At 35.3% G+C, this 26,156-nt stretch overlaps 1 protein-coding gene across 1 annotated transcript; it reads left to right on the top strand.

Annotated features, from left to right (window-relative positions):
• Positions 1-3,115: 3,115 nt before the first annotated feature.
• LOC104069921 (DNA annealing helicase and endonuclease ZRANB3-like) lies at positions 3,116-24,652 on the top strand (the record flags this gene model as incomplete). The annotated part of the gene is made up of 14 exons (XM_009582439.1): positions 3,116-3,134; positions 5,940-6,118; positions 8,860-9,091; positions 11,246-11,331; positions 13,861-14,032; positions 14,536-14,664; positions 16,120-16,239; positions 16,985-17,104; positions 18,183-18,362; positions 19,864-20,016; positions 20,663-21,128; positions 22,104-22,307; positions 22,989-23,080; positions 24,551-24,652. Coding segments are annotated over 14 exons (2,254 nt in total), but the record flags the coding sequence as incomplete, so codon positions are not given.
• Positions 24,653-26,156: the final 1,504 nt, after the last annotated feature.

Below are 26,156 nucleotides of genomic sequence, written 5' to 3'. Positions count from 1 at the left end.
GCCAGATGCTACTTGGATGCAATATAGTCTCTGTTATTGCTATATTTGTACATTTGCTCTGATACCCTTATATTAAACATACTATATTGTTGAAGAAGGTCTTTGGTTTATTCTCTCTGTAGCTAATTGCTATAGTCTTACTCATTTTCTGCGTTTGTGTAAGGAGTTCAAAAACCCCTGCAACACTAGGTTGTTATGCATTCCAATTTCAGGCTTCAAATTGTTTTTAAAAAACATGATTAATGTACCGAAAGCAGTTGGCCTCTGAAAGAATCTGCAAAAAGAAAGACTTGTTTTGTAAACTTCAGTTCAAGCAATTAACAATGAGTATTAAATTAAAAAAAAAAAAAAAAAAAAAATCAGTCTTTGAAGTGAGCAAATCCTGACATTATTTTAAAATTAGAATTGTGTTTTAGTTGTCTGCAAATAAATGTCTTTGCCCAGCTGCAAATCACAGGCATTAAGGCCCCACAATCATGAGTTGCCACTAAAAATAAATCTCTTCCTGCCTTTTTTCCTTTGTAAATCTGTTTGTTTTGTTACGTTTTCTTCCTTTGTTTTCATCGCTTCACCCTAACAATTTGGGGGGAGTGTGGTTACAAAGCTATTGCAAGTAGATAGTTTGTTACTTATAAAAAATTAAGTTATATAAGATATATTTTGAATTCTTTTTTATGTTAGTTGAAAGAAACTGATGAAATTGGTAGACATTGAAATTTACACTGGCAGATGGAGTGAGCAAACAGCAGTATACCATATATCTCAGAATATATCAAACATTTATCTCGCACATCATGTCTGAAAAGTGCCAGTGTATGTTTTCTCTGAGATTTCTATTTTGACCACAGAAATGTCCGGTTTGACCCCATGGCAAGATGCATGTTATTAGACGTAATGACAGTTCTAAGTTGATGGTGCTGCTACAAGCATTAATCATTACTGTAAAGTGGCTGGGGTTTGTGCGGAAAAGAAGACTTCTGTTGTGGTTTTGGGTAGCTGTACTAACTTCAGAATACCTACCACTAAAAACGCAGTTCTGTATTACTTTAAAAGATTTTTGGTATCAAAATACAGAACACTTATATCTTGGTGTGTTAAATTTTATTATAGACATAAAGACCTGGAAGATCTTTTCCATTTTTTTCATGGAAAGAACATTGCATTTGAGTTACATGGTACAGTGGGTGCATATCTAGTTATATGGCATAGGAGTAGGAGAAGTTTTGGTTTCCTTAAAAGCTGCAGTGGCTGGGAACAGACTATGAAGAAGAATTCATCCAGAGCAATTCATCAAGACTAGTTTGTGTCCATGACTGAAAGCTGCTGGGGACTGTAAGTGAAAAGCACAAGGCAGAAGTATACTTGAGTCGGGGGGAAAACAAGCGGAGTGGCCTGGGAAGTTTATTCCCTTCCAGAGCTTGAAATATTTCATCATTTCTGAGACTTGGCACTTTTTTCTGTCAGTAAACATTTATAAATCCTCAAGCAAAGTGATGGACTGTATAGAGCTGTCAGTCTATTGCTGTCACTTAGTTCAACCAACAGCACTCACTGCTGTATTTCTCAGTCAGTGGTTTGACTAAGCCCATGGCCTTTGTGTGGCACTATGATACCAACTGATGGGAGTTATTCTTCCAGTTTGCTTTTTGTGACAATTTAAAAAAATTATACAATGCTTGAAAAACTTCCCAGATTACTTAGTAGCTGGAGAATTCATCTAATTGCCAGTTATTTAACTGCAGCCCAAGCAGGTATTGCTGTCGAATTCTGACAATTCTTATGAAGTTGCAGAAATTCATACTTTGTGCCTGTTTCAGATCTTGCCTTGGAATTCCCGGCATTGATTCTGGTCAGAAGATACTTAGTAAATCTGTATCTTCATGCAGTCCAGGGTTGCTATAGGAGAAAAAGGAATTTCAAGTCATCATCTTGCTGTAAGACTTAAAGGGAGTAGGTTGTCTCCTTGCCTCTTTCTTATATTCACAGTTCTTGCTTGGATTCATGCCTCCCTCTGAATTTGTTAATGTGTATGAATTTAATATATGTATTTTATCTACTAATTACTAGAGGCAGAACAACCTCTTGTAGTTCTTTAGATAATGCTTTTGAATTGGATGGGCTTGTTGGTTAGGTTTTGGGGTTTTTTGTTTGTCTTGTGTTTTTTTTCTCCAGCTTGGAAAAGTTTGTAAAGTAGTGGAGGTAAAAGTTTGTGAAATAGCTGAGAGCTGAGTTTGTAAAATAGCTGAGGGTACACATTTGGAAAGATGCAGCATCATCCATTTAATGGCTTAACTAAATGTCCATCAAATAATTTCCTTTGTCCTTCATCCAGTCTCAAAGATTTTATGAAGAAGTTTGCATGGGCTAGAAACATTTAAGTTCCCTAGACCCTACTTGAATTAAGAATGTACGTACTAAGTAACTGAAATAAATGAAATAACTTAAAACACCTGTAAGAAATTCATATCAAAGATGGCATTTAATGTTTAGAAAATATAAATATGCTGAACAGAATTTACTAGTTTTTGACTGGGGACTTGGAGTTGTCATTGTCTTTACGTGGAGTAGCACTAACTGAGTGACTCCAAAATGGGAAAAAGTCAAGTTCGTTTTCTAATACTTCAGCTAGTACAATTGCTGGGAGAGAGCGAGTGTCTGTTTCTATTTCAAAACAAATGTGACAGCTCTGGAAAGCAGCTTTTTAAAATCAGTCTGACATATAAATACTCATGAAGCAGCAAAAACATCGTTGTTTCTGAAAGACAAAAAAAATTGAAGAAGCACTTCTTGCCTTGAAAATGTCTCTTCAGATTACAATTAATATAGCACTAGACCAAACAAGCAATTCAATTTTACAATGCAAGTTCTTCAGTAATGCTAACAAATTGGATATACATTTTTAGAACAATTGGCATACTTACTTTCAAATTCATACCAAATTTACTTTTTGTAGTTGATATCTGTAGGAGTGAAGTCTGCCTTTTTTCCTTTCACTGATTCAGTAAATCCATAACTTAAATTTATAGTAAAAAAAAAAATTTGCAGGTATTGATTTATCTGTTATATTTACTATTAATTTCTGCTTTTTTTCCCTTTCTTCTTGTTTCTTATTTAGGTGTATGATTGCTGATGAGGTAAGTGATGTTCCTGTTCCTCTAACACCATTTTTCTTGTTTTAATGTACTTCATGCAGATGTGACTTCTTTTGTTTGAGAGATGTAGACAGAAAGGTTGGTAATGAAAGAAGCCTAATTCTTGTGATATTCAGCAGATATTCTGAAAATATCTTAGTGGGGGAAAAAAATGAAACCTGACATAAGGTTAAAAGAATCTTTGAGAAAACTTAGAGGGTTACTTTTAATTGTATTCAGGTAGGTTAAATCTCCTGTACTGTTGAATCTTAAAAATATTAACTCAGTTGTTTTTTTTTTTTTTTTTTTTTTTTTTTTTTTAAGCACTTTACAATTGCATAGCTGGCTATTTTTAATGGATTAGGAGACATTCCTGGCCCAAAGAGGTCGATCTTGAACAGATACGCCTTCCAACGATGAATTTTCTTAAATGCACTGATCAAGTTGTAATAGTGAAATTTATTACTTCCATATATTTGAAAATTTATATTTTATTCCATATTAGGGAAATGTGAGTCCAGCATTTCTTCCCACAGATAAAATATTTTTGTAATACAGTATAATGTTCTTGATGTGTTGTCAGTATAAAACTTTACTGAAAAAGAGGTAATGTTTGGGGGTTGATGTAGTCTCCCAATTCTAATATGGGTTTTCTTGAAACACTGGGGGGGAGAGGGACAGAGGGAGAGAGAGATGGATTACTGGGATTAAAGCATCTTGTCATACTATAAAAAAATCTCATTACAGCTGGAGATAAACTATCCTGGCGTAGAATGTGAAATTTCTGGAAACCGTGGAGAATACAAAAGCATTCAAGGGAGGAGAAAAGGGAGGCTTGGGAAAAATAGAAATATCAGTAGCAGCTATTTGTTTATTAAAACAAAGTTTCTTATTTCCTTCCTTGAATGAGAAAATAAACTGTGTGTAATTATGTTAGCAATAAAAAGTACTGCAAGATGTATTTATTCTGAAGTAAATAATATATATTTCATAATGACAATAGGTCTGGCACTGGAGGAAGTATTGTGCAATGGTGTGTATCTTGCACTTGTTGACATATCTCTAAAATAAGAAGAAAATGTTGGTAAAAGAAAACATCAGTATCGTGAACTTGTATACAAAAAGAAGTTATATATGAAAACTAGAGATCGTATAATTACTGTACATATACCTGGATTATGTAATTATGTAAGGATTAAAGTACAATAATAATAGTATCTTTTTGAAAGGTATTCTAAAAATATGTTGCCATTCTTTCTTGGAGTGGGGACAGACAACATTTTTCTCCCAAAATTTCAGGTTTTCCATGTCATCCATTTCCATGACTGAGAAAGATGTGTTTAAATCAAAAACCAAGACCATAATATTTTCTACTGTGTTCTTGCCTCTCACATTCTTATGATCTAGACTGGTGACCAGCTATATGGGATCTAGATTGAGTTATGGGTGCTGCTGCCAAGAGACCTGCCTTTTATTCTCTGCTCATTTCAACTCAGTTGCCTGGATCATCACCAGTGCACCAGTGACTGGGCAGTCTGAGTTAGGGAGACAACTGTGGCAACAAACTAAGAATGAATGTGGTTTGGGTTTTTTTGTTTGGGTTTTTGGTTTTGTTTGGGTTTGTTTTTTTTTTACTTGGATTTGTTTTCAGTTGGCTCAAGCACTACTGGTGATACAAGGGGGGCTTGCAGGAAAATTTTAATGAAAACTTGGCAGTTTTTAATGAAAACTTAGTATCACAGTAGTTCTCTGATTATTTTTCTTTCTAGTAATAGTAGAAATATTCATTATGTTTTCTTCTATACCTGGGAAATCTCCTCATGATATCATTACATCAGTCTATTTAAACTCAATACTGAGGATATAAGTAAGTTGTGCTTTTATGTCTATACCGTGAGTAGTTAGATAGCAGCAAATCAACTCAAATATCTACTGGACTCTAGAAAACCTGAACAGAGTATTTTAAGGCCAGTCTCTGCTTTACTGCTTAACAGGAGTCTGGAACTATGTCTTGCCATGTGAGCAAGTAGAGGAAATAGCTGCATTCTTTGATAAAATCTTGGGGTTTTTATTTTTTTAAACAAAACCTTAAATTCTGGATCTTATATTCGTCTGTTGTTATCTATATTCATAACTCATTAGATGGGAGTGTTCCTACCTCGACAATATGAAGCAAGTACTTGTTTGTTAAATATGTATCTATGTATTGTGTCTTTATCCTTCACCTTGTCTGTAAATCTGAATTCTCCACTAAGTGGACTTCCTCTTCTGTGTTATAGAATAAAGAGAAACTATTAGCTATGGGGAATGACAGCAGTTGGCCTACTGGGTCAAAAGCAGAGTTCTTCATATAGATCTTCCTTTTTTCTTCAGTTGCCTATGCAACTTAGGACAAAGTTGTCATTTTTATGTTAAGAACACATCCCATATTTTTCTTTCCTTTGAATAGCCTTTTTGAAATGTTTTTGGTAGCTTAACAAGTCAAAGAGTTTGATCTTTATAGTCTACCCTGCTAAGGCCTTGAACAGAAAATCTTCTGAAATGAATGGAAATGCTTCTTTTAGCTTTAATGAGCTAACCAGATACAACATATGTATTAATCCATTTAAAGAGAAGCAGCATCTTTCATAAAAGATGATCTGTGGTAACAAATTGACAATGAAATAGATGCTATGTAACTAGCTCTTTGGCTTTGTTTCCTTTATCTGGTTCTGTCTTTGCAAAATATTTTTGGCTCTTCTGAATGGAATATGCTTTCTGAGCAGAAACTTCTATTTTTATTTTTTTTCTTTTCTTTTCTTTTCCCAGATGGGGCTAGGTAAAACAATTCAAGCAATTGCCATTTCCTATTACTATAAGAACGAATGGCCTCTCTTAATTGTAGTGCCTTCATCTCTGAGATACCCTTGGGTTGATGAGATGGAGAAGTGGATTCCAGAACTCTCTCCAGATGATATTAGCATCATTCAGAACAAAACTGATACTGGGTGAGTGAAGTTTATTATTCTTCTATAGAAAGGCTTGTTCAACCCCCCCTGCTCAAGCAAGGCCATCTAGAGCTGGTTGCCCAGGACTGTTTCCAGGTGGTTGTTTTAATGTCTCCAAGGATGGAGACCCAACAATGTCTTTGGGCAACCTGTTCAGTGCTCAGTCACCCCTGCAGTAAAAAAAAGTGTTTCCTTGATGTTCAGAGGCAACCTCCTGTGTTTCAGTTTGTGCCCATTGCCTCTGGTCCTGTCACTGGGCACAACAGAAAGGATCCTGGCTCCGTCCTCTTTGTGCCCTCCCTTCAGGTATTTATGTACATTAATAAGAGCCCCCCCTGAGCCTTCTCATCGCTAGGCTAAACAGTCCCAGTCAGCCTTTCCTCATAGTCCTGGGCACCACTGAAAAGAGCCTGGCTCTGTCCTCTTTGCATCCTTCCTTCAGGTATTTACATACATGGATGAGATTCCCCTGAGCCTTCTCTTCTCCAGGGTGAAGAGTCCCAGCTCTCTCAGCCTTTCCTCATAGGAGAGGTGCTCCAGTCTCTTAATCATCTTCATGGCCCTTTTTTGTACTCTTTCCAGTACATCCATGTTTCTCTTATACTGAGGAGCCCAGAACTGGATACAGCAGTTCAGGTGTGGCCTCACCAGTGCTGAGTACAGGGGAAGGATCACCTCCCTCAACCTGCTGGCAATACTTTGTCTAATGCAGCTGAGGATGCCATTCACCTTCTTTGCTGCAAAGGCACATTGCTGGCTCATGTTCAACTTGGTGTCCACCAGGACCCCCCGGTCCTTTTCTGCTAAGCTGCTTTCCAGCTTAGGTGGTCCCCAGCATATATTGGTGCATGGGGTAGTTCCTCCCCAGGTGCAGGACTGTGCACTTTTCCTTGTTGAACTCCACGAGGTTCCTGTCAGCTCATTTCTCCAGCCTGTCAAGGTCCCTCTGGATGGCAGAATGATCCTCTGGTGTATCAGCCACTCCTCCAGTTTTGTATTATTATGGTAGTTATGATCCTCTGGTGTATCAGCCACTCCTCCAGTTTTGTATTATTATATTATGGTAGTTACTCCTCTCCTTTGAAATTGAGAGGTCTGGTTTTTGCAAAGTAGCAAAAAAATTAGATTACTTCAGTGTGTCTCAAATTGAACATATACGGTTATTTCTCAACTCTGATGAATTAGCTTGTATTCATTAGCTTCTGTAAAACGTTTTGAACACATTTTTGGAAAACTTCTGGTATACGTTACAAAATAAGGATAATTATTGTTAAAATCCTACTTAGCGCACTGAGAAAATTTGTAAGTTAGGATAAGTATTCTCTAAATAACTGAAAAGGTCATCATGACCTAGGCTTTCTATCTTTAGACTTAATAGCATGAATTCATCAGAGAGAGATGACAAATGTTGTGTGTTACTAGAATAACTCCTATTACACTGAATTACAAGGGTATTTTTTAGTCTGCTTTACTGTAAATGACTTGGTTGATTTCATGGTAATGTCTAGATGTTGTTCTAAAACTTCTGGATAAGGGAGACTGATCTTCATATTATCTGGGGAGTATCAGAAAGTGACTTGACTGCCAGGATGTGCAGATCAGACAGTAGCTTGGAACCTTCCAGAGAAATCCAACTGAAAACGTATTTTAAAAGCTTAATCAAGGGGTAGTTGCTGCTGACAGTCAAAATTTAAGTTTATCTTAGGAATATGGGAACTAAAATAAGGATCCAATGACCCTTTTTTTTTTTTTTTTTAAGTTATTTAGCTAAAATGCACACAAACGTAATGCTTATGGTGCTGAATGCAGAAAGGAGAAATGTGGAATAAGGGAAATGATGGCAAAAGTAAATGGCAAACAGAATTCTGTTCATTTTACCTTTTAAGATTTTTAAAAGGAGTAGACCTTAACCATTATCACTTACTTTTATTCAACAACAAGGGAGGGGGAAAACTTGGGTTTCTGCTTGTTTAACTCCCAGGAGGCTTCCTAGCTATAAGTGAGGTATCTTTTGAACTAATTAATATTTTAACATTAAAAAGTGTTTTATGCATTTGCAAGAAAATGCAAAAATACAGCTGCCAAATTTGGTTTAGCATTTTGTTAAATTCTGCTTCCATATGTTCAGCTTTGATTTCTCTCAGTTCAATACTTTCCTTTTCTTCAAAACTTCAGCAATGGAATTTACTGCTTGAATGTTGTTTAACTTCTTAATTTAAACAGGTTAAAATATATATAGGCATCAATTTAGGTTTTTACAATTTCTAACTAAATATGAAATTGGATGTTACTTGAATAAATTGGTTTCACTAAGAATAAATAATTTTATTTGTAGATTTTTTTATCCACCCTTTACAAAGGGGTAGGGGAAATTCTTGTTTTCCTGGTTGCTACATTTATCTATACAGTAACAACCAGAGTCTGTAGTGCATTGACCACAAGTGCGAGTGCTCTAACCATTGCCTCTTCTTCCATATCCAGAAGCATGAATGTGCACATGCACATACTTTCTTCCTCTAAAATACTCAAGGAAACTTCAACTTAGTTGGTTTTTTGATCTGTTGCTAGGATGTTTTAAACACCAAAAGCTGTTATTATTAGCCTGACAGCCCACTGATTATTCAATCCAAAAGGTGTCATACATACCTTCTTAAAAAAGTTAGTTTGGTATAATTCTTTTGCTGTATTAATTTTCCTACAATGAAAATTTACTAAGAAAACTTCTGGATTTTCTCTTTCAGGAGAATATCAACCAGCAAAGTAACAATTCTGGGGTATGGCCTGTTAACTTCTGATGCACAGACTCTAGTAGACACTTTGTACAGGCAGAACTTTAAGGTAGTTGTGATTGATGAATCTCACTATATGAAATCCAGAAATGCCACCCGCAGCAAGATTTTGTTGCCAATTGTGCAGAAAGCTCTTAGAGCTATTCTTCTTACTGGAACTCCTGCTCTAGGAAGACCTGAAGAGGTATTTGACGTATTGTGTTTTGTTTTGGTTTTTTTAAGGATGGTATGAGTAATAAACGAACAATTTTGTAGTTTTCTTGAATATATGCAATTAGATGCATTATGACATCAAACGGTGTTCTAGCTGCATTGTGAAGCACAAGTATAAGAAACTAAACCAATGTCTTTTAATTTGAGTTGATTATATTGATGTTTTACAAACTTGTTTCATGCACAGGTGACTGGAGACAGTGTTTCTTATAAGAAATTAATGTCACATGTAACAGACTGACTGTTGGGTGAAATAGAAAATAAAGAACCTAAGTAGAGAACTATTTGTTTCTACTGGGTAGGAGAGTCCTTGGTAGACAAGAACTTGTATTAAATTTTCTACTTCAACATATGATAGGAAGTCTTTTGTTTATCGCTGGTCTTTTGAATATTCCTAATGTTCACTTGTATTGCATAAATGGAAAAAATACATCCTGTGCTTGTTGCAGTTCAGAAAGACAAATTTTCCTTTGAAGGAAGTTCAACTTATGGAATTGGGGAGGAACAGGGAGGAAACCAAAAACCACTTGGGTTTTATACTGAACGCAAGAAAACTGCCTTTATTTATCAAACATAGAAATAAATGGAATATAAGAGCTGATTTGTATCCAGGAAACTTATAAGGGTTCTATAAATAATACTTTACACTTTAGAGTTTCTTGTTGTATAAATAGAACTTATGCCAAGACCCTTTAATAATTTAATTTGTTCAGAGGGGTTATAACTTGAGAAAGATATCCACTGTATGAAAAAGGGCTTGGCGTATTATGAGTGTTTGCTTAAAACTTTAAAACAAATATTGGTATCTATGGGTGTGGATGACTATGAAAGTTCCTGCACATGTACCAAGGACATTGCAACCAACCCTGGAAAAAGAACTGAAGTTAGAAAGTGTTATACTTTTGTACAATGCATTGATACCAAGACCAGTAAGCAACATTGCTAAAGGTCTTCAAAGGAAATTCCATACAAGCTGTCCTTGATCACAGTAATGGGGTCAAAATTAATGACCAAATGGAAAACAATTTGAGACATTTTTATAGTGATACCAAAGTTCTGCCATGGCTTATAAGGCAGACTCTAAAAAGCATTACGTCTCTTTAATCAGTTTTGTGTCATGAGCAGAACCTTTCTATGAAGTCTCTGAATAGAATATGTATAGAAAATGAAAAGCATTATTCATTTATATTTATGTACATTTATAGCAAATAATTACAGGCATTTTCTTGTTTGGCCTAGATCTGTGTTAAAATAGCAACATTTCACTTGGGTGAATGAATTGGTTTTGGTTTTGTGTTTGTTTTTTTTTTTCCTTTAATACTGCTTTTCAGTTCTCTAACTTCTGTCTTGAAAGAAGCCCGTGAAGAACAAAATTAGGCTGTAGTAATTTTCTTTTTGGGAGAGGTCATTAGCATGTGATTAGGTAATATGAAAGCTTAAATGGCAGAAGTGATGTACTTAAGTGACTTAAGAGGATAGCAGCGAAATGCATTTAGGAGAGAGCCTTCCATATTACTGTTGTCTCTATGCTACCCCTCAACAGTGTGTCTTGGATCTAGAAGTGATCTTTGAATCCAGAAAGCTTTAACAGTAAAACAGCTTGTAAAGTAGGATTCTTTCTGGCTAAGGTTGTCTAAACTGATATTTGCCTCCTGTTACTCAGCCAGGAAGAAAAGCGTGAAATTTCTGGTCTGTATTGACATTCTCTATTTTTTGAAGTAAAACTTAAGAATGAGTAGGTTTTTCATGTATTTTAAGAAGCAGACTATTCATGGAATACCTGCACTGAAGCTTTGCAGAAGCCCATGTACCTGGCAAATGAAAAAAATTGTATTTTTAGGAATAACATCTCATCCGTGTTTTCTTGTTCACTACAAATCTCTTCCAAGTCATCAGCACTGTGTTATGGTGTTCAGGGTGCTCTGTTCTTTGAGGGCTTCCCACAACTGTCCTGTCTCAAGAGACATGCATACTCCTATGGAATGTCTTTTGCATGTGTGCCAAGCTGTGTATTTTTTGTGCAACTCTTGAATGTAAACTTAACACAATAGTCATGTAATAATTATTTCTGAATAGTCTTACATTTGCAGGCAATTTTTCACTATCACTATGGGTTTTTGTACAGCTTTTCATGCAGATCGAGGCACTGTTTCCAAGAAGATTTGGAACTTGGAGTGAATATGCCAAAAAATACTGCAATGCTCATGTCAGGTATTACTGTACTTGCTCATTTATTTTCCAATGAGTGTCTTTGATTTTCTTGTCAAGTGAAGTGAGAGAATCAGTAAGTAGTACCTCTAATGCTGTATCATACCATCCTGCTTGGAAACCCAGGGTCAGATACCATCTCTTCCATCAAAGAGGCTTGGGAAAGGATTAAATTGACAGGAGACTTTATTTGAGGACAAAATTGGAAGCTATTAAATTTTGAAATAAAGTTTGAATTCCAGCATTCTGTTAAGTAAAATGATTTACAAATTTACTGTCGTTAGTATGAAGTGTATAGGTTTTACCTTTAGAGCTGGAGCTTCAGCTGGAGCTGAAACTTAGGAGTTTCTGACTCTCAGTCTTATGCTCATATCACATAATAATTTACATCTCTCTTTACTATGGGATCCAGTCTTTTTGCTATCCCACCATTACTTGGGCAGAAAAAAAGTCCAATACCTATCTCTGTATTTTACAGATCGACTGAGTAAAAATAAAGGTATAAAACTCCCAAGAGCACAGTAGTGTGATTGTAATTCTGTTTGAGGGATTGAATATAGGCATTGTAAGTTCTTGTCCACCACCTTGCCTCCAATTTGCTAAGTAACATTGCTCATTACACATTTTTCCACATATGTGCCTAATGAATTTTAACCCATTTTTATCCCTTGCATTTTTCATGAATTTTCATGTTTCATGCGCTTTAAGTTATTAACATAAGGCGGATTCATTTCCCTCTGACTTGCTTCCCTCAGCTTTAGTTTGATGATTGGTTTCTCTAGCTATATTCTAAAATAGAGGGGATAGAAGAAGCTCTGATTTAGTCTTATCCATCTGAATCTATGTTACAATCTGGAATGAAAGAAGTTATGAGAAGGAAAGAACCTTTAAAAAATATGTTAGCTAAAAAATTTCTTATCTACAACTTTGCGTATATTCAAAACAATAGATTTTGTCAGCTAAATTGGCTAGCATTTAGATTTAATTTTTACAGTAATAATTATATGGTTTCATTTTCATATAACTTGTTTTTCTCCCTCCATCATATGCATTTTATCAGCATTTAACTTCAAATAACATGGAAGAGTGCTGTCTAATTTTCAGACAGAGAAATGCTATTTTTTTCCATGGTGTTTTGACTGAATGCATCTGTAATTTTCACACCACAAGTGTGCGTGGGTACAGCATGGTTAGCTACTCAATCATAGATGATTATCTTATTTTTGGAATACCATAAATGTAATAAAAATCAAGTTCAGGGTTTGACAAGCTTTCAATAAATAACTTCGTCTTCATGACTTGGCTGAAACAAAACATCCTGTGGTAATAAACTTGATAGGATTATTTTATGCAGCACTTTCTGTGAAAATGTTGTGGTTTTTTTTTCTTAGATGTTCATAGACACCTGTTTCTCAAGATGAGGTCCAAAGTATTTCTGTGAGGTTTTGCCTACCATTTCTTTTATATCTCCAATGCTCAAGCTGGAGGGAGGAAACCTTTCTAAGGACAGCCATATAAATAGACCAAAGAAGGGACATAAGCAAAAGATGTTGCTGTCTTCCATCTACATAGCATTCTGAGTGTGTTAAACCAATACTTCACCAGTGTAGAAGTGAGTCCCTCAGCCCCTTTCCCAAATTATTATAGGCAGCCAACTAGAACACTGTTGATAAGCTCAGTAAGGCTTAAAATTCTCTAAATGATAATTTTTTAAAAAAAATTTAGCAGTAAAATTACATGCTTGCACATACGCTCTTGGCCTTCGAAAATGCTACCTGGGCTTTTCTCCAAAGGCTGCAAAATGTGTCATGCTCGTTATTTTGTTATCTCTTGGCAATGTTGACAGAGAAAAGCTGCTGTTCCTGCTGCAACACTTCCTTAAAAACAAAGCAAAGAAAGAAAAAGGAAGACTAAGTTAATAAGTTCTTTGTCTTTTCAACCTTTACCTTTTTAACCTTGAACCTACTTCCTCTATTTAACCTTGCTCGCTAAATAGTATTACATTTAAAGCTGGTACCTTTAGCTTTAAATGCTGTTTCTGACTGTAACTATGAAGGAATTCTCTGGGGGGGGAAACAAAGGAATATTAATGGTGATATTTGCAGCTTTCATGATAGTTTCCTTATCAGTTGTTCCCATCTATAATATAATAAAGAGCATTCTCATGGTGGTATAGTCTTCTCATAGTCCATTGAAACAAGAGTTATAAAATGATACCTGAATGATACTTCCTGTAGAAAGGGAGGTGTAGCTGGGATGAGATAGAGGACTGTATGCATGTGATGGGTAGTAATGCCGGCGGGCAGCGATATCTGCTGGGAAGCTAAAACAGCTCTGACTTCAGTGTTGGAAGGAATCAGACAGAAAGCAATCATCTCTCTGGCGTAGACAGGAACACTGAGTATTGCTATCCAGCACACCTTTGTATCTAACAGTGTGTTTTAAAATTAATTATGTACTGAAAGCTTCTAGTGAATTTGGAAGAGCTAGTTTTCATCCTCAGGTGTTGATTTTTTTTTTTTTCCATTTCAGGTTTTTTGGTAAAAGAACTCTATGGGACTGTAGAGGAGCTTCAAATTTAGAAGAACTACATCAACTTTTAAGTGAAATAATGATCAGAAGACTGAAGAATGATGTTCTAACTCAGTTGCCTCCCAAAGTTAGGCAACGAATTCCATTTGACCTCCCGCAAGCCGCAGCTAAGGTAAACTTTCCACTTTTGCTAAAAAAGCATTTGTTAGTAAATAGAAATACCTATGTATTTATATGTATACATGTGTATTATATGTAGTTATGAAGAACGTGTGAATATATAGTGTAGCATCGCTGTTATTCTTTTTAAAACATAACATGAAGAACATGAATATGGCAAATTTTTGGCATCAGATAATGATAAAATTTGCACTAATTTTAGTACGGTCTTCTTTTCCTTTAGATTTTGAATCCGACAGTTACTTTTAGACAAATTTGATAGAGTTCTCAAGTACTCAGTTCCTAAACATTTCATGCTTGAAATGTATATGTTGAGGTAGAATATGCTTTCTGTCTTCCTTTCCTTTAGATTTTGAATCCGACAGTTACTTTTAGACAAATTTGATAGAGTTCTCAAGTACTCAGTTCCTAAACATTTCATGCTTGAAATGTATATGTTGAGGTAGAATATGCTTTGTGCTGTATATCTAACCACTGATCTCTTCTGCCAATTAGAATTTGAATACCACTTTCGCAGAGTGGGAGAAATTAATGAGAAATCTGAATTCAGATGCTACTGAAAGCCACTTTTCTCAAGTCATGAATCTAATTACACGCATGTATAAAGAAACAGCCATTGCCAAGGTAAGCGTGGAAGTCTTTTCTTAATATATTTAAAATACCCAGTGTATTTTAACTTAACAAAATTGATTGTATTGGCCTGAATACTAGATGAGGATGGTTGGTTTGTTTTATAATCATGATGTGGAGAAACACTCTTTTTCCCTGTATGTTTATGGAATAGGCTGAACCCCATTATAATTACCTGAGCTAAGTGTTAAAACTGTTACTGATTAGATATCCACCAAGCTGGCTGAGACTGTCCAAACGTAGTCTCCCAACAGCACTAAATGTGTCTCATTGACTTAGGGATATACTGAAGGTGGATGCTTCAGGGACATACCTGTATGTTGGCAGCTGCTGCAGCTGACCAAGGACAGTGCTGATGCAGCCCTTACGCAGACCGCATTCTGTCAGTACTGGTTCTCCCCATGGATAAATGCGGAAGAACAATCCCCTTTAGCTGGTCTCTTCCTATTTTATCAAATGGGACCCCCTGTTCTGTATTTTCCTCCTATAGTGTTGTAGCTTAAGATGTGAGGAAAAACAAGTTAATAACCAAAATCCTTTACACGCCTACTTTTTACCCTGGTATCAAGTTTCATTATCCTAACCTATTTTTGGAAAAGGATAGGGAAAAAAAAAGAAGTTCTGTAGGCTGCTGGAGCAGCAAGAGTTGAGAATCTGACCAACTCCTTCCACTTTTTTTCTCCTTATCTTAAAAATATCACTGTGGTTCTGTTGCTATTTCTTCCCCCGTTTTCTATTCTCTTCCCTAACCTCTGTTAATCTATTTTCAGAGAGGAACTTGAAAGACAAAAAAGAGAGAAAAAAAGAAATCTGAGGATAATGCAGTGGATATTGCATTAACCATTGATCACTGATAAATTTTATTATTAACTGTCATTATTACTTTAGTAGTTTTTGTAAAAGATATTGAAAGTTATATTTCACACAAAAGAATTTTATGAATGTTTAAATAGAGCAATCTTTTATTATGATATCATGAATGTATCAAAATTATTGTTTCAGTTTTGATATATGGCTTGCTGGGTGCAGATACAGAAATTCTGATTACACATACCTTTGAAATATGTTTGGGCAGAAATCAGTTTTGTTTTATTTTTTCAAATATGGCTTAAAACATCAAATAATAATGTTGTAACTAAAAGGGGGTTTACTTACATCTTAACCTGGAAGATGTGCCATTTAATTATGTAATCTTTTGAGGATAAAGTTTTGGGGTTTTTTTTCTCTGAAGAAATAAGATAGGTTTCACAAAGACAAAGTTATGGTGGTTTTTTTAAACAAAAATAATTTGAATAATTTTATACTTTAAAATGTTTGATAAAGTCTTAAATGGATAACAAAAAGTATAGTCATTTATCTTTTCATATTACAAGAAATCAAAAGACATTAAAATAAAAACTGTTTTTTTGAACATTTTGTATGTCTAATGAAAACGCATTCTTATTCCAGGCAGGAGCAGTAAAAGACTATATCAAAATGATGCTTGAAAATGACAAACTGAAGTTTCTAGTTTTTGCTCACCACTTAAGCATGCTTCAAGCCTGTACAGAGGCAGTTATAGAAAATAAGGTAATGATTTAACAGATGTGCACACAAATTTAATTTCAGACTTTACAAAGATGTATGAGCTGTGTTTGAATTCAGTAGAGCTACCTGTGCGTACAGGGATTTATGGATTTTAAGTATATACAGATTAGTGCCACTGGATTAAAGGGCTTGTGTGGTTTTGAAGAAATGTTTTGTATTTGAGGATAATGTAAACACTCATATCTAGTATGATACGTTATTATTGAATCAATGTTGTAGGCAGTTGTTTCCCAAGTTTTTCCACCAATGTGCTTCTGTCTCCTTTCTGTTTTTTTACAGAACGCTATCATCTCACCTGAATGTTTAATTCAAAGCAGTAAAAATGTTTGCAAACAACTCTTCATGTTATTTTGATCATGGACTCTCAACCATTGCTAGGGAATGGTGGCTAACTTTGCTATTTAATATTGTTATTATTTTGCAAATGCTTAGAATTTTAGTAAATCATGTCAAGGAAATTACAAATTCTTCTACGGAGTATTCCATTTTAAGATCTCGCGTTGTTCTGTCTTCTCCTTTTGTAAATCGGGAATACTAAGTCTGCACTTCTCTAGATAAAGACGCTTAATTGTAAATCAAAGGCCAAAGAGTACTGATGTACCCCTATCCCTGTGACAGGAATAGGACAGATGTTTTCGTATTTTTTTTCATTGGGGGACAGAGGGTGATTGGGTCGAAAAATGGACACGGATAATTTCATTTTTGTCTCTATTGTGATATGTTATAGGTTCGCTACATACGAATAGATGGAAGTGTTCCTTCCGTGGAAAGAATACATCTTGTTAATCAGTTTCAGAAGGATCCTGATACCCGGGTTGCTATTTTGAGTATTCAGGCAGCTGGTCAGGTAGGACAAAAAAGAACATATGTGAAATAAGAAACTTGGAGAATATAGATACTAAAGTCATTGGTGACTGCAGTGATTTACTGAAGGCAGTTCATGCAATATGTCTTTTGTAGACTCATATATTCATTTTTTGCACTAATGTTAACTGTTTTAAGCCTCTATTGAAATACTTGAGTAAAATCAAGATAAGCAGCAGCATCCCATTCTTGAATAATTAGTAAAAATTCAGTCTCTCTAAAAATACCAGGTTAATAAGAAATAAATGTTACTTCCATAATGAAAAGCAGTATGCAGTCTTTGCACAACATTGAAGTATTTTCTGAACCTTATTAATATCTGTCTGAGGCCCAAGGAAGAAATCAGTGTAATAGGCTCATCTGCTGTCCAGGTGTCGTGTTTTAACCCCAGCCAGCAACTAAACACCACCCAGCTGCTCACTCCCTCCCCCCAGTGGGAAGGGGGAGAGAATCTGAAGGGTGAAAGTAAGAAAACTTGTGGGTTGAGATAAGAACAGTTTAATGAGTGAAATAAAATAATAATAATAAATTGTAATGAAAAGGAAAACAACAAAAAGGGAGAGAGAAGCAAAACCCAGGATAAACAAGTTATGGAACCGCTCACCACACGCCGACCAACACCCAGCCAGTCCTCGAGCAGCGATCGCTGCCCCCCGCCGGCCAAGTCCCCCCCAGTTTATATACTGAGCATGACATCATATGGTATGGAATATCCCTTTGGCCAGTTTGGGTCAGCTGTCCTGGCTATGCTTCCTCACAGCTTCTTGTGCACCTCCTTGCTGGCAAAGCGTGGGAAGCTGAAAAGTCCTTGACTTAGTGTAAGCACTGCTTAGCAACAACTAAAACATCGGTGTGTTATCACATTATTCTCATGCTAAATCCAAAACCAGCTACTAGGAGAAAAATTAACTCTATCCCAGCCGAAACAAGGACACCAGGTGATCCCTCTTATTTTCGTATAAAAATGTTCTGTACAACATTTAGCTTTGTTTTTCTTCAGATATTCAGTTGTTTGTGCGTAGAATCTTTTTTTCTAAAATGCATCTGCTTATTTTGTTTAGGGTTTAACTTTCACTGCTGCTACTCATGTTGTGTTTGCTGAATTATATTGGGATCCAGGACATATTAAGCAAGCAGAAGACAGAGCACACCGAATTGGACAGTGCAGTTCTGTGAATATTCACTTCCTTATTGCAAAAGGAACAATGGATACTCTTATGTGGGCAATGCTGAATCGCAAGGTATGTGTGGAATAGAACCGAATAATCAAGAACTCACTATGATTAACAGCACTTAAGTGCATGCGCCAAATAACATTCTTGCTTATCTGGAGCACTCTCCTACTATATGACAGATTGATACATCTAGAACTGCTAATCATTAAAATGTCCATGTCTGTTCCAAATTAGTCTTTTCTAGCTTTTTGCTCTCTGTTTAGGATCCTAAGATCCTAAGGTAACTCTTTACCAAGATGAATGGGATGGTTCACATCTGCAGGAGATTGTTGCTTTATCTTCCTTGTAGCTTTCTATTGCTCTGGTTGTTCAATTTACAATTTTAAGTTTTTTTGCACAATAATAACAGCTAGAGTTTGTTGGGTTTGTTTTTGTTTTGGTTGGTTGGTTTTTTTTAATTGGATGAATGTTGTGCCTTACTAAACTTTATTTCTGAGAGGCAGGAGCATTCTCAAATAATTCTTCTTTATTACACCCAAAATTACAGTAATCTTATCTTCTGTTGCCATTTTCCTCAGGTATTACCCAGTCCTTGTTAGGAGGAGTAATTCCATCCTGCTTTCTTTCCTTACTCGGAAGGTATTTGAGAGTTCACAGGATTAAGAAAAATAATTTGGCTGTTTTGCTTTTGTGACCTTTTTATAGCCTTTGATGCCATTCATTAGTGTCTTGTTTTGATAACTGAGGTGTGTTTGTATTCTGTCGGCTCTTGTTTTCTGACATTTTCAGAAGTGTCAACATAGAAAGAACTGCCTTTTAAACTCTAGTTGTCAGAATTGTTTGAGATTGTGGTTACACAGGGTTTCTTCTGATGCAAATGCCAACTTACGATTGTTATTCCTGCATTTGGCTACCCGTGTGTTGTAGTGGTGCAATCGTTTGTGTCCATATAGTTAGAGAAACGGATAAACCATTTTTTTTGCCAATATATTCTTCTCTTGCTGAAAAGTAATCATAGCTTAAAGAATCTAGGTACTGCAAACTGTATTTGACATTCAGTTGGGGAATGAAACTCTGTATTGCAATTCCTGTAGGTACCTCTGGAAAAATCTCAGTCAGTCCAGTACATTAAGAGTCTCCTTAAACATGGCACAGATGGGTCTCAGTAATTCACCAATAATTTACCGTACAGGAGTTCTGTCACTAAACTGCTTATTTCAATTAATTCTGCCTTTGTTTGTTTCCATGTGCCAAGCAAAACGTGTAAAGACTTCAGGAGATGTACACGATGTATATATTCTCTTTTAATTTCAATAAATACTGACATTTTGTATATACCTTTTCACAAATCATAGTGTGTTAAATGTGCTACTTACTGTTATTTTTGCAGAAATGGCTGCTGGAAGAGGAATAGTTTTAATCACAAGTTATTTTGAATTAGTACGGAGTTTCTTACTTTGCAAATGCTGAATTAAGTTTGCAAGGGAAGCAAATTGAGTGAATATAGGTAAATAAATTTCCAACATGTGAATTCCTTGGAAACTTTATGCAAGTGTTCCTTCTGCAGGCCAAAGTTACAGGCAGCACCTTGAATGGTAAGAAAGAAAAAATGCAGGCTGAAGAAGGTGATAAGGAGAAATGGGATTTTTTGAGTTTTGCTGAGACCTGGACCCCAAATGAAAGTCTAGAAGAGCCTAAAAATGAACTTTTATTTACGCATGTAAGACTCGAAACTTACGTTCTTCTGTTTTCTTTCATTTTAAAAAAAATTATAACCATTGTTCAGTTAAGCTTTCTGTGCACTGCAGACTTTACTAATGGAGAAGCACTAAATAAGTGGGAAAAAGTAATGTAAATTCCATTTTAAAAATTAGGTGAAGTTGGGGAAAGTGCTCTGCTGGGTATAAATGTCATCTACAGGCTTCTGATGGGTCCTTATGTTATGTTTAGGTGACTGACCCACCCTCAGAGTCAGATAAGACCAAGTAATTTCTGTTTAAATTACAGCTTTTTTAGCTGTCCTGAATTTAATGGGCTATTATTTTAAAAACAATGTTTAAAAGCTTTTCCTTGTAATAGATATCATCAAAAAAGGCACATAGTATACCAGTTCTGTGTATTTGTTTTCTGATAGTGCTATTTCAGAATTTTTATGAGAATATTGAAAATACTTTTTACAAAACAGAAGAGGAATGTTGAATTGCTGTTCTGTTTGTTCTTAAAGAAAGATACCTTTTGTTTCCATCTCCAAACTAAAAATAGCTTCTTGTATTAGAGAGTAATATTAATGGAGAAAAATCATAATTCTAACAGCTTCTGATGCATAACTATAAGTGGGGTTTACATATTTCTTTCCTTTTTCCTAGTTTGAAAAGGAAAGACAGCATGACATACGTTCTTTCTTTTCCCCAAAATCCTCTACTGTGAAGAAACGCAAAATATTTTCTGGTAATGAATCATTACATGATGATTCAGAATCTTCTGAAGTCACAAAAGAGGATGCAGAGAAGAGCAATGAAAACCTGGATTCCACAAGAATAAGTGATGTGGATACAATTTATCATGAAAGTACCTGTGAACGTCAAGCTAAAAGAGCAAGAAGCATAAGTGGATCTACTCCAGTCAACTCCAGTAAGAAAAATAAAAAATCTTTGACTGGAAAAAAGCCCTCTTTGTTTTCAGAAAAATGCAATGAAGTCTTTCCTTGTGGCTTAAATACTTCAAGCAAAAGTACAGCTTTAAATAAAGTTTGGCACTGTAGTGTTTGCACTTATAGTAATAATGAATTGCTCCCTTACTGTGAAATGTGCAGTTGCCCTCAAATCACTAATGGTAAGTGACCTGTGCTGCAGAGAAAAATAATGCATTTTTTGTTTCAGTTGTGATTAGTTTCAGAAAATACAGTATTTTTGAATATATGAATATACACAAATCCAGGCAAAATATGAAGAATAGTGACTTTACGTGAACAGATACCCGTTAAGTGATCCTTCTTAATTTTGCTTTCCCCAAGGATCTTTACATGATTCTAATTTGAAACAATTGGAAAATTCAGATAAGTGTTAACAGGATATAAATTCAGTGAGGAAGAATATATGCTCAGTTTTCTTTGCAGCAAATGTAGCTTTCCTTTTCCTTGAAGTTTATGGTTATTCTGAATCCAATTAAATGGCAAACTTTTTCTCTACCTGTCAAAACTAAATTATATGGTATAGATGTTTTATTAACTTGGGTATTTTAGATTTGTTGTAAGAGACATTACCTGGAAAATATGGTATTTCTTGCTCCAACAGGTCAGAGTAGATGTCTTTTATTAAATTTATTTAATCTATCTGGAAACTTAATAAAACATTTTTATAAATCTATCCCCATATTTGCCATTTCAATTGCAAAGGAAGGAGTAAGGTTCTTTTTCTTTTTTTTATTTTATTTAAGTCTCTGTGCTTGTTCCAGTAAGGACAGCTTCGGAATTTCACAGGTATAGATCAATGTCTGGAAAACTACTTTGTGTGTTTATGGTATACAATAACTGCATATAATATAGAATTGCTAACTGCATTATTTATTGCAAATATTTTGACATTAAGCTGGGTGCATGAAACTGCATAAATGGAAAACTTTGTTCCATGTGTTTATTCTTCTAATATTAAAGGTAGCTCTAGTTTCCTAAGTGGTTGCACCATTAGAGAATAAAATGCAATTTCTTTGTATTTCAGTTACATAGTCCTCTCTCCAGGTGTGTATCGATTAGGTTCCTGTTTGTACGGGTAGCATAAATAATTGATTTTCTTGTTTCTTCATCTATAGTTGAGAGAAGCAGTGAAGCTCCCACTAGCCAGACTGAGGAAGATGTGTCAAAGGACTCCAGAAGAAATGAAGAGAGCGCAGTGTGCAATGCTGAAGATAGAAGAGAAGATTTTGGGGAAATGGTGACCCAGCCACTTGTTGAAATCAGCGAACAGGAAACTGTTGAAATTGAAAATGAAGAAAGTGAAAAAAAGTGTGGAGAAGGTAAAGTGGGAAAGAAAGGTTATATCCCATTGCGAAACTGTATTAAATGCCTCTGGCATGAAAAATAACTTTTAAATAAAAACCTACACATTTGAAAGATACAGAAGTACATACACTAGCACATGACTTTCTCGGTTTAGCCTGGAATGTTTATTGGATTTTGATGATGGATAAACCAAGCCTTTCCATACAACTCCTGAAGCAATACAGAGTTTTTGGCTGACGTAAGAACTATGTCAAACTAGCAACTGTGAACCTGTATAGTTTTATTGAAACTTATGATGGCATGTACTTGTGTTCAGGACAGCCACGGGCGAAACAGATGATAGGTATAATTCAGGAGAAACAGAAAAATAAAATACACAAATATCTTCATAGCTTGCTGCTTGAGCTGTGTATCTTATTATGTTGTTCTGGAATTAGATACAGAGTCCTCATGTGGTGTATGTTCTCCTGGGTTTTGTTCCATGATTGCTGATAATTTGAAGGGGGCGGGGGGGGAAAAACAAGGAAAGATTTACAATGTTCATACAAAAATGTGTTTGCATATACACCAAATTGGGGAATTTCACAAATAACTTCTTAAAAACATGTATAATATTATTTTTAATGACTGACTAGACTGAATGAAGTGAATGAAGAAAAAAAACTTTCTAATGTCAACATTGTTTCTCTTTGTAGGAGATGTAGATAAATCAGATACATTTCCAATATATGATGGGCTTATGTTTTGTGCAAGCAGAAATACTGATAGAATTCACCTCTATACAAAGGTAAACCTGAAATATGCAAGTTTATTATCATTTTAAAATTAGGAAGTAAAATGTTGTCCTATGAAACATGTATGTATTCTTTCATTTGCTATATTTTATATAAAAAGACCAGTATTTTTGTATTAGCTGGTATGTATAAAAATAAGGTAGTTTATCATTCTAGTTCTTTTTCACAGTGGAATTAAGTAATAATTCCCTAGATATATAACTTCTAACACTTCTCTTAGCTTACAAAATGAGGTTAATACATCAGATGTATGGTCAGATCATCTGTTAGAAATGCAAGTGAAGCTTGTTTAAGATTCCTTTGTTTTATTGTAGTGTCTTCCCACAAAATATTTTTTTATAGAAGAACATTCAAAATTAAAGTAAAAATGACAGTGAATCTTGACAGACTAAGTAAATAAAATATTGTCACCACGTTTTCAGAAAGCTAGACGTTGGTGCTGTGTATAAGTCAGTAACTTCCTGAATAAAACACATTATCATTAATCTGCAATCGTAATGGGTGTACAGAAACTAGCAGTTGGTAATTTTTCAGGTCATTTTTCAAGGGGGAATCAGGACTTTCCAATTCCTTCTTTTAAGGGATAGAAAAGTTCACTGAGAAGATTTCTTCAAAGCTACTGAATGAGTCAGTGTATTCAGGTACAACTGCAAAGCATCACAAATAACTGAGGGCAAGTCTTTGAGATAATACATTTTTATTAGGCTAGCTGATACAGCTGGGAAAAAGTCAAAGAGAGTGTTCCTCTTGTATGTGAAAACTTGTTTAATATACTTAAAGTGTAGACTGCTTCCTAGCTTCACACATTTTACTCTAAGACAGAGATGCATTTTGGATGGTATCTGGGCAACTGTGTATTGGTCTGCGTTTTTTTGGCTTGGAGCAGATTTTCATTATGCCAGATACTGCACAAATTTGAACCAAGAGACACTGGGGAATTCTGCTTTGATTCCTTCTCTCGAATTTCTGTGAATCATCAGTAAGTTCCTGGGTCATACGTACCCACTGGGACAACTTGTTCCTTTAAGTGGAGTAGAACTTGCTCGGACGTCTAAAAAAAAGAAAGTTAAGTATAATAAACAATGCTCTAAGATTCTGATTTTAAATTGTAATGAAGTGACATTTTCCAGTCTACAATCATTCGTTTCCCTTGGAAATTCAGTCAAGAGGATTATAATTTCAGTTTCTTAATTTAAGGCAGTTTGTGTGTCCGAACTATATGCAAAGAAAAAAATTCAGATATTTTCAGAGTTAAAATTTTCACCCTGTGTACTTGCAGATATATTAATGTGAATCCTTGTTTCTTGCATCTGTGGTATTATCACACATCTGTGGCTTTTTTTTTTTTTTGTCCTGGAAAAATCTTACCTTAATAGGAAGGGAAGATAATTCTCTTGAAACAGATAATTTTTTTCTAGATTGTGCTACACTGCATCTGTAAACAAAACTGTTTGCTTGTCTAGGGTGGTGAACCACTGAATCATAATTTCATTCCATTGGACATACAGCTGGATAACTGGGAGGATTTACCAGAGACTTTCCAGCATAAACAAAATCGTTCATTGGTAAGAACAAATTCTACTGGCACAGTAGTGTAATATTTAATATGGAGTGCTTTGACTTATTTTTTTTAAATAAATGCAGAACACTTCCAGGCCTTGGGATTTAGGCACAGTTTCATCAATGCAAGCAGATCTTATAAATGTTGATGTGAATATTAATTATGCAGTCTGTTACTTTGGCAAATTATCATGCCTCCTGTTAACATTTTGGTAGATGGAATCAACCAGGCATCATTTAATTTCTCATTTACAGGTTTAGTAACTAACATTCATAAGTCAACAAAATAGCATTTTAAAGGTTATGAATTAAATGGGGCACATTATGAATAAGAATGTGCTAGATTGTATCAGAGCAGCAGTCCTGAGCAAGCCTCCACTCTCACTTCTTCCTTTGGTCTTCTAACAATGTTCAGAGCAGTGTAGGGCACAGCTCCACTGGACGTGTAGGTTCAGTTAATTCAGTAATAAAGATCACATTCATAGTGGTGTTTGAGGAGAACATTAACACTGTAAACCCAAGTACTCAAGTAAGGAAATAGAGAATTTAAATTGGAAGTGCAATATTATCTGCTTAACATAGTTTTCTTAACTGTTTTCTCTATTTAAAGAGAAATATAATTTGGAAAATCAGATTTTATCATGTGGAACAAAACTGATTCTTTTTGGTAGGTTCTCCAGCAAGGCTGGAGCTTAAGTTCATAAGACAGATACCTAAGATTCAACCAACAGTTTTGTGAAGCAGCTAATGAGCGGGTAACACAAATGGTGCCAAAGAATTTTAAAGCTATTTGTTAGACTGAAAAGACAAGTTAAGAATCCCATGCTTCTGGGCAGGGGGTGGCACTGCCTTATGGAACTTCCTGTCCCTCAGCATTCTCCTCTAGGTTAGAAGATCCGTATTAGTAAATGCTCCCAAAAAGAATCAAGGAATACCTTCTTGTTTCTGTTTCCATTATATCCTGCCATTTCATTGACTTCTTTCTTGCTGCTCTGACTTTGAGGAAGTGAGACTTATCTATACACTTTTACATTTGCCATGTAAAAATACTCCAAGGACAAAAAGAAAATCATTGCCATGTCATAATCTTGAAGTATGGAAGTTTGTTCCTGGGTAAAGCTGAAGTCACAATTAAGTCCCTACTGCACAATGTATTTATTCCTCCCATAGTCCACGTCCAGAAACAGCATGATACTCACTGCTATAGGTAGTTGCAAGTCAGTGAGGAAAAGAGTGGAAAAAAGGAATGGAAAAAAAAACCACAACGCAAGCCACTTGTTCAGTTGTCATATCGTTACTCCCATTTATTTTCTGTTGTAGAGATGAGGGTGGGATGAAATAATTTTTCCCCTACACACATCCTAAAGCAAGCAGCCATGTTATAAATTCTAAATTCCTGTGTAGGAACAGTTTTTCCTTCACTTCCTCATGGTCCTGTGGTTGTAGTTATTAAGGAAATCAATTAATCATACCAATCCTGTCAGTTTACAGCATCAAAGTTGGGGGGTG

This window comes from Fulmarus glacialis, unplaced genomic scaffold (genome assembly GCF_000690835.1).
Source record: "Fulmarus glacialis isolate BGI_N327 unplaced genomic scaffold, ASM69083v1 scaffold17317, whole genome shotgun sequence".
NCBI lineage: Eukaryota > Metazoa > Chordata > Aves > Procellariiformes > Procellariidae > Fulmarus > Fulmarus glacialis.
Note: the sequence above shows the minus strand (reverse complement) of the source record. Positions and strands in the feature narration are given on the sequence as shown.